At 42.6% G+C, this 15,387-nt stretch overlaps 1 protein-coding gene across 1 annotated transcript; it reads left to right on the top strand.

The window, feature by feature from the left end:
• Nucleotides 1-841: 841 nt before the first annotated feature.
• Nucleotides 842-14,914, top strand: inpp5jb (inositol polyphosphate-5-phosphatase Jb). The gene is made up of 13 exons (XM_054610966.1): nucleotides 842-1,108; nucleotides 5,906-6,405; nucleotides 8,022-8,129; nucleotides 8,402-8,510; nucleotides 11,140-11,256; nucleotides 11,978-12,153; nucleotides 12,325-12,436; nucleotides 12,771-12,880; nucleotides 13,152-13,359; nucleotides 13,691-13,828; nucleotides 13,946-14,029; nucleotides 14,111-14,215; nucleotides 14,397-14,914. Exons 2-13 carry the CDS (start codon nucleotides 5,918-5,920, stop codon nucleotides 14,727-14,729), a joined length of 2,088 nt encoding a protein of 695 aa, XP_054466941.1. The 5' UTR covers nucleotides 842-1,108; nucleotides 5,906-5,917; the 3' UTR covers nucleotides 14,730-14,914.
• The last annotated feature ends 473 nt before the right edge of the window (nucleotides 14,915-15,387 follow it).

Raw genomic sequence — 15,387 nt, 5'->3', positions numbered from 1 at the left:
ATCTGGAACACATTTCGAGTAAGAACTCTCTACAAAGTGGTTTTAATAAAGTGTTGTCTTAAATCATGTCTTCATTTGGCAAGGACAGGGTTCAGTGTGGGCTTAGTGAAGGCCCAAAGCAAATGTTTGCCTGGCTAGTATGTTAAAAGTATAAAGCTCTGCTAAGACAACATCAAGCAAATCTATCCTTTACCCGTCACCCAACATGATGCTCCTGCTCTCAGATCTGAGGGGGGCTGCTTCAAATCTTACATCCTCCACCAACAAAAATATTCTCAGTGGGGGGGGGTTCTGATAAAGTGCCACTACAAAAGACCAATTTAAAGATGAAGCAGGTGCTTCTATTTAATTGAAAAGCTACTGCTCGGCATTAAGCCACGCACTTCTCCAAACCAACCACTAGGGGGCAGTAGGGCGTCATCATAGACTTAGACTACATAGAACGGCCATTAAAATCCACACCGTATGGTTAATAGGTAATTTGGCATCGGCCCAAACAAAGGCTAATGTAATGTTGGTGTAATGCAAACTAATGTCGAGTCGGTGCACGGGCATGTAACGGGGAGAGAGCATTGTGCTGTTTGTGTAATTGCCATGATGTGTCCCGTCTACCTGCTCTAGATCTGTGGGATTGACAGCCGGACGCTCTCTGTAATCATCAACCGAGCACCGTAAGAAGGCAGGAGCGGCTCTTCACGGAAGAGCTACCTCTCTCTACCTCTCTCTCTCTCTCTCTTGTGCAGTCCCGGACGATTTCTTTAATTTGAAGGGCACATGTAAAGGCAGAGGACTCACAGGTTAAATGTGTGTTTCTGAGATGCAGCCTTCCCGGCAGGTCTGTGGTCAGCATCGCTTCAAACCTCCCTGTCATCTCTCTGATTAGGAAGGAAGGAGGGCGCTGGGATGCCGATGGTTTCATCTGGGCGGCGACTGGAAAGGAAAGTTCAGCCTGTTTTCGGTTATCGATTCACTTCTCCTTTTTCTACATCTTGTGATTCCTGTAAATTCACAACCTCCACTCGAGACTGACCGACAGCCACATCTGCAGAACCGGTTTACTGAAGGTCCATCAGCTGCTCAGATCCTCCACACAGAAGAACCCAAACAGGTAAAGGTGATGATTAAAGCAGCTGCAGGCAAGCGTTGTGTTAGGTCTGGAAACATAACAGTTGCATTTATGATGTAACAGGACGTGTTTTTATTAATCACCACAGGTGTTGACAAAAGAAACACCTGTGTTGACAGGAAATACTGTTGTTTACTTCTGTTTCATACTGACATCATCTGTAAAAGCATCCCTGACAGCTGATCCTCATACTGTGGATGTGTCTACATGAGGAGGAGTATTGACACTGTGGTCAATGATGTCACACTAGTTTGACGGTAAACCATGATAATTATAAATAAACCAATCACAATTCTCACATTTCCAGTGCTGGAGATCATGCTGATGAATCATAATCAGGGAGTCAAACATCTGTGTACAAACAGACTCTGATATTTTCCTCCCTCATCTCTGGCACATATACACACAAATGCATGCACACACAGGCACCCATGTGTCTGAGTTATTATTTGATGGCAAAACATTGAATTAAAATGACCTTCAACATTTTTTTTTTTTTCAGCCAGACAAAAATTGTCCTTGAAGCAGGAGTGTAATTAGGCCAGATACTGCATCCGTGGGCTACTGTCCTCTTTCAGCCGAGACCTCAGTCATTTCTGTGTCATTTTGTAAATCTGTATATCTACCTACCGTTGGCCAAATACCAGAGTCCGCTTCCCTGAAAGTATGCAATGTAGAACTTGAGTACTAGTGTTTGCATAACAGATATCAAAGGACACATCCTGTCAAAAAGCATTTATCTTGGTTGTCAGGAATATTTGCATATTTATGACAGAAGCTGTTTCAGATACCAATCTCACTTTACAACATTTTATTATGGCCTACTAAAATGGTTTTCTCTTACATGTCAGTGCTTGGTAGTATTCAGATTACAGTAACATCCAACGGTGTAATGTAATGTGACTGATGCACTGAGGGAGGATTCATCTGCAATCATAATAATCTGTAGCCACATCGAATTCCCAAACGCTCCATTAGATTTAAGTCCTAATTCATTGATTATAACTCACCTAACAAGTTTTCTCACTAGTTACTGGAACAGCAACTTCTTTTTGCGCGTATTTTTTCATTCTTATTTAAAAACCAGTTACAGGGCAGGAAGGAACATGCAGGCAATGAACTGACTTGTGACTTTGTGTTTTAATTTCATGCACATGCAGATGTTATTACCCATAGCCTTGGCCTTGTTCACGTGCCAGTCCAAGTCCAGTTGATTTGTTTACATCCTCCCTAATGAGTTTTTGTCGTTGCATTTGATTGCATAGCCAGATTCACAGACAGATTATGTCCGACTCAATGGAAAACGTCATCCCAATTACTTAACAATGTGCAATGTATGCATGACCATTATTTGGTGAACCAGATGCTGCTTTTGCGTCAGATAACAACATGGTGATTGTTTTCCTCTACAGAGGGCCTTTTAAGCAGAATGAAGCCTAAATAACTGTTTCCATTTGGCTGGTTTTTATAATTATTAATTGACAGAATCTGAAATGGCAACTTACAATATATTTTTTGCAGGGCACACATTAAACTCGATGTTGTCAGCGTTAGACTGTAAACAGATTCATTTTGACATCCTACTGCCTTGGCTCTGACCTGATCATAAAAATGAGGCCCCCTGGATACAGCGGAGTGATACTCAGTGGCACTAGGACCTAGAGGAGCCATTTACAGCTGTGGCAGCAGCTGCCGGAGTCATTTCTGTCCAGGTCATCATTAGTATCCCTGTCACAGGGGCATATGGCCCTGGAGGCCCTGAACACCAACACTTCGGCCTGCCTGTAATATCAACATTAAACATCGAGGAGATGGGCAAAATGTGATCAACATTATGGTTAGAATCACTGTAGTGCGGCGATGCAGAGCAGGGGGTTTAAGTTAATAGATAATTCAATGTGAGGATATAAATGACTCCATTTACATGCACCTCTAAATAAAAAGACATACAATATGGCTTCTGACCATTCAACAGACTTGATTATCCAAAACTATCCGTGTTGTTAAATAATCCCATTAAGAAGGCTGGCTGGAGCCTGCTGTTTGGGTTTCACTGCATCCTTCCTGGCTCTCTCAGCTCTCACCCCCTCAGGAGGGCGCATGTAAACACCATGACACATTTGTTACTATCAAATCATTCCACTCTCTCCTCGGTGAACATGATTGGAATAAGAAGTGGTGTCTGTCCTCACTGTTCCCAGAAAGCCAAACATTTGGAAGAAAATTTAAAAAAAAGTTGTGTTCGAAAGAAAAACTGCATTGTCGTTTTTTGCCTCTGTGTCTCTGAATGTTCTGTTTCCACATCGATCAGTGTTCATTTGTCACGTTTTAGTATTTATCATCTACACTCACTCCTACATACTGGACCTCCCCATTCATAGCTATTTTTCCTTGAACAAGTCCTCGGCCTCAAGTTATTTTCCCATGTTCCCGAGCATCTTACCACTGATTATGATCAACGTCCGGTTGTTATGGCGCCAGCGGCTGGGACTGTGGTATCTTGACGTCATTGATAGTGACTGTGAGGTGGTTGGCTAAAGGAAACAATACTGAGGATGTCGCTGGAGGAGCACAAATGTCACCTCAGAGTGCAGGGGGAGTAGAAGAAGCAAAGGAATGAAAAGATTTTAGGTCAGGAATAGTTTAGGCGCTCAGCTTGATGTGAAAATAAAAATATAGGATTGGGAAAAAAACAAATTGGTGGGATGAGCGATTCAATGCCCATGTAGTGAAGGTGGGTAAGATGGAACAACAGAGTCTGGGAGAGGATGGGGAGAGAGAAAGGATTAGAGAAATGGGACGATAAGAGAGAGAGAGAGAGGGGGATTAAAGCTGGGAAAAATAGACAGAGCCGGAGGGAAGTGTGAGAGGATCAATTTGGAGACATTCTGCAGAGAGACAGTGTTGTCGCTGAACGGGCTGTCTCGCTCGGCTCTCCCTCTCGCTTCCCTCAGCTCGTTTTGCACCCACCCACTCCCACGTGTGCCCTGCTGCCCCCCCCCCCCACACACACACACACTAAATGCCATACATGGACCATAGGAATACATTATGCCCGGCCAGGCACCAGTTTATTGGTGGACTGAAAGACCAGCATGTTTCTGGGAACATGCGGAGCACAGAGGCAGCCCTCCTCTCATGGCCTCCGTCTCTTCAAGGTCATGTGAATAATTATGAGAGGGCTCTGTTGTTTTTCCGTCCCTAAACAGATAGCCTTGTCTGTCAATTATAGTGGACATCATTTAAACCATGTAGAGAATATAATGGGTTGGTGCCTGCCATGATTTGGCTGTGCACCACCTGATAACGAAAGATTAGGTGTCTTCTCACCCTCATCAAATACATTTATGGTCCCTTCTCATGTGTTTCACTTCTATTATCACGGACTGATGGATCTGGGTCGGGCTGCCACAGTTTTGTGCCCTAATTAGCTCTTCTAAGTATCCGACATGTCCACAAGCACAAGGACATGTCCCCATCTACTGTACGAGGCTGTTTTTGTGTTTTAGGCTTTCAACATCCAAGAAATCCTTGTTTGTTTTTATTTTTTAAATCATCTTCGGTGATGAACAATTTATGGACTACATTCTCCCTAATATCTATTTTTCTTTAGATTTTGCACGATTTAAAATATATATATATATATATATTTCCATGAAATTTTTAATTTCTTCAAGTGACCCTCTTTTGTCTTCAGCCATGTTGGCCATGTTATCATTAAAATTACTCAGTATTTTTTTTTTTTTCATCAATTCATTGAAGCAGTTGCCTCTGATGTAAAATGTGTGTTTGTATTTAAATCAGACATTTTAAAGCTTTTGTAAAACTGGGGGTACAGCAGCCTAAATTGCTATTGTGTCCCATCAATGAGCAGTAGAGAAAAGCAATGCGGCCATTTGTTCTCGCAATAATTAGATGGATTGTTACTTGAATAAATGGGTTTCATTTCCTCCTTTATTTCGGTCCTCTGTGCTCAGTGTCTGTCTGATCTCTCTGCAGCTCCCTCTCCCTGTATTGTTGTTTATTCCATGCCGTTTTTTTGTTTTTGCCGTTCTGGACCGTGCAGCAGTTGCTCATGTTAGTGTGTGGCAGGTGCTCTGAGCTGATATGAACTGACTGAGCATCTCCCTGGTTACTGGAGGACTGGCAGGCGGCTTAGGCACAAGTAGAGAGGACGATAAACTGTGTTCAGGTTTGCTTTTCTCCAAATCTCCCAACCTAAAGCTCTAAGAGGTTAGGACAGTAGAAAAATATGTCTTGCCTTCGCTCTTCCTTCTCATATCTAGGAGTTGTTTTTATGTATTTTGGTCCTGTAGATGTCTTCTTCTATCATTACGTTGGCTGTATTCATCCGTTTTCAAGGCCATGCGGAGGCAGGTAATTGAAAAGTCACTATGATTTGAGCCTGAATGACTCACTCAGTGGCCCTGCTGGGTCAAATGGGTCTCATGACAGTCCTGCTCTCATCAGCTGAACTGCCTTGTCATTTGTGAAGAAGGCCACACATTGTGCTATCCAGTGTTTCATAGGTAGAAATCCTCTCTCTACCTTCTTCGCTCCTTTTTTAATTCACTTCCCTAATTACATTACTCATCGTTTAAAGGTCACAGAGACTTTTTTTTACTGTTCCTTAGATGAATCCCTCGATATGATTCTGATGCTAAACAATAATGTTATCTTCAGGGTTGGTTGTGTATTGATGTTCTGGATGAATTAAACCCCTAAAATGCAAATATAATGTGCATCTTGTGAGCATTCCCATTGTTTTCTTTGTCTCAGAAATCTTAAGAAATGGACCAAGACACTCCGAACCAAAGCCAGACGCAAGAAGTCAACCCTAAGGGAGCAGCAGAAGCTTTAACAATCACTCCAGCTGCAGCATCAGATACAGCGGCTCCAGACACAGAATCCACTGCCAACCAGCCTGCAGCTCCTTCCAGGCCTCGACGGCCACAGAGAAGTGCCAGAGTAGAGGGCTCTGTTGACATCTCTGAGCCCATAGCTGAGCCCAAAGATGAACCCACTCCAGTGGAGAACCAGGAGGAATGTACTCCTGATGGCACTGTGGCAAGTCGCCCCAAACCCTCTCGCTCTGCAGCAGTCAAACCCAGCGCTAGAGCTGGTCCTAAAGGACCGGGCCACCACCCGGTGAGGGCTGCGTCAGTCCCCCACCCAGCTGCCAGCAGGAATGTGGCTTCTCACCTGAACCCTCATGCACAGAGAGCCCTCTCTGTAGTGGGTACAGCTGACACCCCGGCCCAGCCTGTGGAAGACTTCAGGCAAGTTCCCTCGTCAGTGTTTGTGCTAACATTCATGTCTCAGCATGTCTAAACATCGTCTTTCGATCCCAGACAGCTGAGAAAAATAAGCCTGGCACTCAGAATTTATTTATATACACTGACAGTCGACACCGCAAGGCTACATGTTTATAGTGAACATGTCAATTGTGGTGATCTTTGCTGAATTCTGCGACCATAGTTATTTGACACAGTTATTTGTTTCTGTGTCAGAAAACATTTATATCCTCAACTTTTTTTTTTTTTTTTTTAATTTTAGAAATTCAGGAGCCAAATAAGTCTAATTAAAGTAATTGTCTTTTAATAATATCTACATCCCATTTTTCAGGATAGATGAGATGCATTTAGTGTATTTCTAAATTACATAACATGACCAATTTTAGAGACTATAACGTTTCAATGTTAAGCATAAAAAGGTGATATATTTTTACTTTAATGGCCTGTTTAAGGTTTGTGTCTTTTGTTCCCACTGGGTGTTCTATAATTTATATGGGTTAATCTTGAACCACTCCCTGGTTTAATAGGTAATGAATCACTGCATAGCAAAATGAATTAGGTTGCTAAAGTGCCGAGAACCTTGTCTTAACACAGAAAACATAGCTGCAGAAGTAAAAATAATTAATGATTTAATGTCATGAAATGTTTATGAACAAGAAAATGGTCAAACCTAAATAACATTTATGAAGTTATATCAGCGCGCTATCGCTGTGAGAAGGGTCTTTTAGAAGTGGAAGTTTAATGATAACACTGCCGGCATACTGAGCTCACTGCTTTTTATAGAACATTTTTGGAATTGTCTTTGGTGCTCTGTAGAAGTGTGACATTGGCCCCTAAATGTCCTTTAACCTGTGCCACTACCATTGACCAGTGAACAGAGAAGAGCTCTGTGATCATACACTTGTTTAATTTCCGGAAATATTAAATAGCTTTCTTGCAAATACACCATAAATACTGCATTAAAAATAGATCCTTAAGCACGTGTATCATGCACAGTAGGAGGATTGGGATGTCGAGAATTTAAACTGTTTGCCCTTATCAGTATTGTTGGTGGCTGGAGACTGTCCCAGTGTACACCCCTTGATAAGAGGCAAGATAGACCGTGAAGAGGTCTGTCAGAAAGCCAACATACTGCATTTATGCTGCCCAATATATAAAATCAAAATGCATGAATAAACAACATAGGAGGTGCTAATACAATTTCTTTCAGTACTGTTAATTAATCTAATGGAAATATTATATAAATGAACAGTACTGAAATCAACACTGTCTGTTGAACTCAGCTTATATGTAAGTTGTAAGATTTTGGTGGTCAAAGCTCACAAAGAACATTGTTTTGGGCCATCAATTAAGAATTCATATGCTAATTATGAAAATTTCACATAAATGTCTTTAAGGATAGAATAATTAAGTGATGGCATTATGGACAAACATGAATGAAGAACTGCAAAGACTTGTTGGCGGAGGCATGAAACTGTGAGGCAGTATTTCTAATTGTTAATTCAAAGGTTCTGCTGTCTCACTCAGCCTTTATGTTGTGATCATGAGGTGTGTCGGTGATGAGTTTATAAGAGATATTACCTAACACCCTTTTCCCACAGGATGCACGTCATCACTTGGAACGTGGGTTCGGCCACGCCGCCTGATGACATCACTTCCTTGCTGGGGCTGAATGTGGGTGATGGAAACACCGACATGTACATTATCGGGTAAGTGTTTTGTGGCGCTTCGAGTGTCTTCCACATGAAAGCTGAAGTGTCCATTTATGCAAACTTGTCCCACGTCAACACTTCAAACAATGTCACTAATGAGCAGTCAGGCTCAGTTCTGAACCACAGGGATGATTTCTCTATTTATGAATATGTCTTTCTTCCAATTATGAATTCACCATTACATTGTCAAAGCTCTCACTCATCAGCTCCTCTTAGATCTCTGTTGGCTTTTGACCACTGTGTGTTGTTGTGTGTCATTTTTCTTCAAGGCTGCAGGAAGTGAACTCTATGATTAACAAAAGGCTGAAAGATGTCCTCTTCACAGACCAGTGGAGCGAGGTCTGCATGGAGAGACTCAGCCCCTTTGGTTATGTGCTGGTCAGTAATGGCTTCTATTATCAACACATATGCTCACTCTCAAATGAAAATGCTAAACAGCTTAGATTAAGTGATCGCTGATGAGATCTCTGCTTCTCTGCTGCTGCTTCGGCTCATTTTGTTCCCTGAGCAACGGGCACGTAATGTCAGCTCCCTTCTTTGTGCTTTGACGACTGTACACCTGACCCCTTTTCACAATGCCTACACCCACTGTGGGAAGGTAGTACACAAAAAAAATGCAATAGGTTTCATGTCACATATTGAAACGAATGCTTGGAAAGCGGGGAAGTTGAAACATTTGTATAGAAACCATCAAGTATGTTTATTTTCTCACTAGCTGTTACGGTGTGTTGGTACATATCACAGCTGTGGTTGGTGTTCGTCTGGCTGCATCTGAAACGATGCTTGGCTCGGTTGGCATGGTGAGCCAGAGAGTGTGAATCAGCTGTCGAGCTGAAAGAGCTAGACAAATGTCTCCCAGGATGCCGTTTTATTTTTGGATCACGTTGTTGTCAGTGTTGATGGGCCTCTGACAGTGAGACTGATGCTGTCCCCCAGCTTAAACCTCGTTAAAATCATTTCCATGTGACCTTTTTGTGTACATCATGTGGATGTTAATGCTGTGAACAAGTTAAGGGGATATGTTGGTTGGAGTTTGTAGTAGAGTTAGATGGTGGTGTCAGTAGAAATCTGTCTAGTCACAACATGGTGGACAGACACGCTGTAACCAAACACCCCATCGGTCCTGTCTGCTCTGAGATAGTCAGCTCACCAAGACTCATTGTCAGGTTCAAACTGTAACTGCTGCAAACACAACAAAGCTCACTGCCCTTCACTGCAGAAACACAAAGCCACACAAGACCATTTTTCTGACTATTCACCACACAGTTGCTGATTGTCACCAAAATGTTTGAGTAAGCTACAATTTAATGGACCACTTAGTGGAGACAGTTTTTTTTCTAGCCCTTATCTCTAACTGCAACGTGGCACTCTCTCTATTCAATATGTTTCAGCACAACTTTTTGTATGCACTAGGATTTATTGGATTGACATTGTATTATATTGTAGTAAATAGATTTATTTCATGTATGATACATGTTTCGGTTAGAACACATTTATTAGATTTGTAGGCACTGGAATAACAAGGACCTACCTTTTTAGATAAAACAAGTTAATAAATGACCATGTCATTTGAATACTAATTTGCTAAGCACATATGTCAATAAATCGAATTTGAAGTTTCTTTAAAAAGCCATCAACTGATATCTAATGTGCATATTGTGTAATGAACAGTGAAGGAAGATGTTGATGTTTCTGTGGTCGTCGATATCAGAGACTGGAATGAGTAAGGCGTTGTTTTGCACTGAACTTCTTCGACATTCCCAGACTTCACAATAACCAGCCCAGTTCTTAAGTCATGTGTGTGCTGTTAAATGTCAAACATACACCGCTGCACACATGCACTCTCTCTCTCTCTCTCTCTCTCTCTCTCTCTCTCTCTCTCTCTCTCTCTCTCTCTCTCTCTCTCTCTTATTATCTCTCTCCTCTCTCACACACTGGTCTTTGGACTTAAATTACTTTTCTATTCTAATCCTAAATGTAACATGGCAGCCTTCGGGAGCGCTCCCATTGTTCCGTTCACTGATGTTGATAAGAAATGCTTTTCAACCACAATACATTCAGGCAAAGGTGCACTATTTCAGAATTTACCCACAGAGACACACACTCATTGCCTTTGTCCACACACGTACCACACATAAAGTTGGTCCACTTTACGGTTCAGTAGATTCCATTACGCAACAAAGTTGTTCAAATAGCCGGTTAGTATACAAGCTAGCGGGTCTTAAGTCACGTGCAGAGATGTGTGCCTCCATTGCTGGCCACAGGGCATATCAGGCGGGGTGTGATCACGCTTCTTCAGCCTGCAGTTGGGGGTAGGGATGTGTGGACCACTGGATAAAGGCAGAGGGAGAGATGAACATAAATATCTTGTAATGGGCTTGACATAGCATGCAGTTAGCTCATCTTGTTCCACAATGCAGGCATCATATTTCTGCCCTTCTTGTACGGTACAAAAATATGTGCACTTCTGTTTTCAAACCAGTGGCATAAATGTCCAAATCATAATGTAGCAGAACAAGAAGCAAGTACTTTTGAGATGAAGGTGGAGGGCTCGGAGAAAGGAAAGGTCTGACCATCAAGTGCCTACAGCGTGTGCATTACATTTCCTTTACAAAGTGGTTCGTTGCCCCAGCGAGGGTAGACCACAAGCTATGGCCTCCTTAATGTGCAGCGCTCCATGTAGAGTAGAGGGAGACCTGGGCCGCTGGCTCCTGCAGGGAGAAATGGAAATGCAAGGGGTTGGAAAGAGGAGGGGGAGAGAGTGCAGCGGAGCAGCATAAATGGACACACAGCAAAGCCCGAAGCAGCTCAGAGAATTTGTTTATTGAAATTTTAGTGCGTGTTATAAAGAATTTTATACAAATAATCCTGAACTGTATTGCTGCTCTCTTTTCAGGATTAAGCAAAGTGCATCATCATATCTCATCTATTCATGTTATCTGTTTTGGTTCTTCATGTCTGTCTATTTGTCCTCCTCTCCGTTTCTCCTCACCTGTCCGTCGCTCAGGTGACCTCCCAGCGGATGCAGGGGCTGCTGCTGCTGGTCTTTGCCAAGTACTTCCATCTGCCCTTCCTCCGCGGAGTCCAGACTGAGACCACCCGTACTGGCCTGGGGGGTTACTGGGTGAGATAGCTACTGACACCATTCTGGCATCAGCACCCTATTATGGACATTTCACACATGAAAGCTTAGCTGCACACAGGACGACATCTCTGTGGGAGTGACTAGCTTTAACTTTGCATCACTGTTACTGATACCGTGTATGGAGATCTGAGGGACAATAAGTATTCACTACAGTGTCTACACACTTCTGTGGCTCGGTTTGTAAATAATGCAGGTTTTGTGAGAAAAAAATGGAGGGATAGTTTACTTTAGTGAGAACTAAGATCCTGTTCACTTAAAAATTATGAAGCGCTCAGTTTGAAGTGAAATCCTGACTGCATGAACTCAGACGGGCATCAGCACAATCTGCACATTTTATACTGAAAGATCTTTTGTGTTTTAGTGGGTCAGAGCAGTTGGGAAAACAGCGGGAAGAAAACCGCAGACTCATCCTGTCCCCCCACTGTGCACTTTACTGAATTAAATATTGATGACTGTCTTCACTGGTCCTTAATGAATAAAACTTCCTCTTTGTCTGTGGTACAGACACACACACACACACACCACACTCACAGACCAATCACTGACTTTAGGCACTTTTCCATAATTGACCGTAGTAGTTTTATACTTTCATTCATTGTTTTGAGAAAATAAAGGATTAATACAAAAGCTTTCTTCAATAGTGTGTGGTTTTCCTGCTTTTAACATTATTTGACCTCCCTCGTGCTTGTCGATGTTACAGGGGAATAAAGGTGGTGTTAGTGCCCGCATGTCAGCGTTCGGCCACACCATCTGCTTCCTCAACTGCCACCTGCCGGCTCACATGGAAAACTCGGAGCAGCGCATGGAGGACTTTGAGAGCATCCTGCAGCAGCAGCAGTTTGAGGGCCAGACCTCCTCTGGGGTTCTTGACCATGAGTAAGTGAGCACAACCTTTACACTCTGATATATCAGTGACAAACTATCCTAGACTTGATGTCCCCATGTTCATGTTTTAAGATGGAAATGGGGTCAAAATCAGCATTGCAAAAGTACGTATGTACTTGTGCACTTGTTTAAATTCAAGAATTCCATTTCTTTCTTTCACAGTGTTGTGTTCTGGTTTGGGGATCTCAATTTCCGCATTGATGACCTGGATATGCAAGTGGTGAAATCAGCCATCGATAACAACAAGTTTCCAATGCTGTGGGAAAAGGATCAGGTAAAACATAAAGGCTGTCTAATGTACCGTTAACAGGACAGAGAGAAGAGAAATGTAGCTCCTCTGCATGTGGTCCTTCCGAAGCGCAACTTTAACCTTTGCTCCTCTGAATTCAATTTCATTCAAGTTTTCTAAACATTGGAAGATTTTCCCCCAAAAAATCTTAAATTTAAATCTGAATTCTTCTGAGGACATTTAACAAGCTGATATGAGGTTTTAAAGTCAGGAAGTACATGATTAAATGTTGTTTCTTCTCTAGTGAACTATGCACTTTGTAGGTGATGCCACTAGAGGGCAATAGAGAAACACACTATCTTCTCCTTCCTTGTTTCAGCTCAATATGGCCAAAGACAGTGAGACAGTGTTGGAGGGTTTCCAAGAGGGGCCTCTAAAATTTCCTCCCACCTACAAGTTTGATGTTGGAACAGATACATATGACACAAGGTTGGTGGTGCCAGGATTGCAGTTATGAATTCCAGGCCACTGACAAGATATCACAGAGCCTTGCTCAGTAATACTCATACTCCCTTTTCTGAAAGGTCCTCACTAGCCCGGGGTAGCATCAAAGTGCCTCTTGTACAGTACTGCTTTTAAAATGCATAATTTTTAAAATAGCATCAAAAAATTTTGTCTTGCTCCCCTGTAAAGATTCTTTTCATGGGGCTCTCTTTCTGTCCTGTTTTTTTTGTCTCCCACCCAGCGGTCCTCCACCCAGCGGGAAGAAGCGTAAACCAGCTTGGACCGACCGGATCCTGTGGCGCCTCAGAGCCACTGCAACTACCGCCGCTGCTCTGAGCGCAGGGAAGCGTGGCTCCAATTCGGGGCTGACCAGTGGGACCAAAGTGACACAACACTACTACCGAAGTCACATGGAGTACACCGTCAGTGACCACAAACCAGTCTCCTCCATCTTTACCCTACAGGTGAGACTTTGTAAAGGTGACTTAAGGCTGGCATCCTTTTAATTCAATACTGGTGCTAATACAATGATAAATTACTTTGTTTCTGTCCCAAAACCAAAACAATACTATTTTCAACACCTTAGTTTGAGAATCAAACAACCAGGTTAATGTTGTTTAAACTCCAACTGCTGTACAACTTTAAGGCCCTGCTGCTGTTGATAATTGATGCTGTTGACACATTTTGATTAGTACTGACATTTGATAGTCAACCCTCTTAATCATTTAGGTTTATCCTTGAGACTTTACACTGTTTTTGCACTGTGCAAATATTTGTGGTCAATGTTCTTTTTAGTTCCCATACAAGGTGGATATTCCCCTGGTCACAATCATAGTGGAGGATGAGTGGAATAGTATTGATGATGCAATAGTAAAATTCAGACTGGTGCCCAACTACCCACGCAGCTCCTGGGACTGGATCGGACTGTACAAGGTAAATAGTTTTACCTCTACTGGCCAAATAACATGTTAAGTCTGCAGAATCCACGTCAGCAAATCATCAGGAACATTATAATAAATATTGCTGTGCGTTACCAATTTGCCACCCTAGGTGGGTTTCAAGCACCATAAGGACTATGTGGGATATGTGTGGGCCAAGCAAGAGGAAGCTGACTTTACTCGACAAGAACATCAGGTAATCTGGTTGCTTGCTGAATTATCCTCAGAGATCATTTTCTTTCACATTTAATAGATATCTGACTTACTGTTTTTCCAGGTAACCTTTACTGAGGAGGAATTGCCTAAAGGCTCAGGGGACTTTATCTTGGGTTACTATAGCAACAACATGAACACCATTGTGGGTGTAACAGAGCCATTTCAGGTAATCATGGCACTCTGGAACTGCTTTCTTGAGGCTAAAATAATCAAATGCATTAGCTCTGAGAGGAGGAGATTACATCTGTTGTATGCTGGTGTTCCCTCCTGCATATTAAGGCTTTTTATTACCATTGGCAAGCTTTTTATCTCCCAAATCCCACTCTTCTCATCTTTTTTATCTTCAGATCCAGCTTCCCACTTCAGGTCTTGATGCCAGTTCTTCAGACAGCTCTGACTTCAGCTCAGAGGATGACAGCACTGTTGTCCTCATGAAGACGAGGTCCCGCAGTCCCAGTCCATGCAAAGCCAAGCACCGCAGCCATCACAGCCACAACCGCAGCCGCTCCGGCAGCCCCGCACAGGCCAAAATGAAAATGCTCAATGTCACTGGTGATTCTCTGTCCACCACCACTACAACAGCTGAGAGTGAGTCCACAGGACGTCCAGCAGGGGGCAGCAGAGGCCAGGTGTCTGCTCCTGAGGAGAAAGAAAAAGACACAGAGGGTTCAGGGGTGTGATACACAACCTGGTCCTGCTGTTGTCACAGGTCACATAGCCAACTGTTGTGTCTTTTATTAAATACATCCATTACACTGTATGTTTTCTGCTATGAAAATATACATTTTCTGATGCCATCCTTTTCAGGAACAGCCATCTGGTTTGTCCAGAAGGCTTACTTTGCCTTGAGTTGTTTTTATTGAGCTGTGCGCATTGTATATTTTTTATTTGTAAACCTTTCACTCTGTCCTGTGTTTCTTCTACCTTTGTCCGTTCTCAGGTGTGGACAGTACAGGGAGCTGACATCTTGCATTAGGAAATACTCAAGGATGCTACGATCATGTAGAGTAAAAGAGTGGTTACCTAATACTCTTTAGAAACCATCTTCCCCATATTCCGACAATGATTTGAAACTCTGCACTGTCGTAGCAGTCATGTCAGCAGACTGCATACCAACGACCGTAAACGCTTTTGAGTATGACATACTTGACACAAACATTGCTCACAAGTCGTTTGCTTTAGTTGTGGAACATGTGAAAAAGCATTTATTACAAAACATTCTTCATAAGCATCACCAGCTCTGTCAACGATCATTTATTTTAGCAGTTTCTGTAAATCTGCAAATGTAGATAGCCATGCAATTTGACTTGGCGATATGCGTTTATTATTGTCGATATT

This window comes from Anoplopoma fimbria, chromosome 13 (assembly GCF_027596085.1).
Source record: "Anoplopoma fimbria isolate UVic2021 breed Golden Eagle Sablefish chromosome 13, Afim_UVic_2022, whole genome shotgun sequence".
NCBI classification, from domain to species: Eukaryota; Metazoa; Chordata; class Actinopteri; order Perciformes; family Anoplopomatidae; genus Anoplopoma; species Anoplopoma fimbria.
This window is presented reverse-complemented; position numbering and strand designations above follow the sequence as displayed.

Coding starts and splice junctions, on each gene's coding strand:
- inpp5jb (XM_054610966.1), top strand. CDS start 5,918: ATGGACCAAGACACTCCGAACCAAAGCCAGACGCAAGAAGTCAACCCT. Junction 12,154..12,324: donor TCTGGGGTTCTTGACCATGA/GTAAGTGAGCAC, acceptor TTTCTTTCACAG/TGTTGTGTTCTGGTTTGGGG. Junction 13,360..13,690: donor CCTCCATCTTTACCCTACAG/GTGAGACTTTGT, acceptor TGTTCTTTTTAG/TTCCCATACAAGGTGGATAT.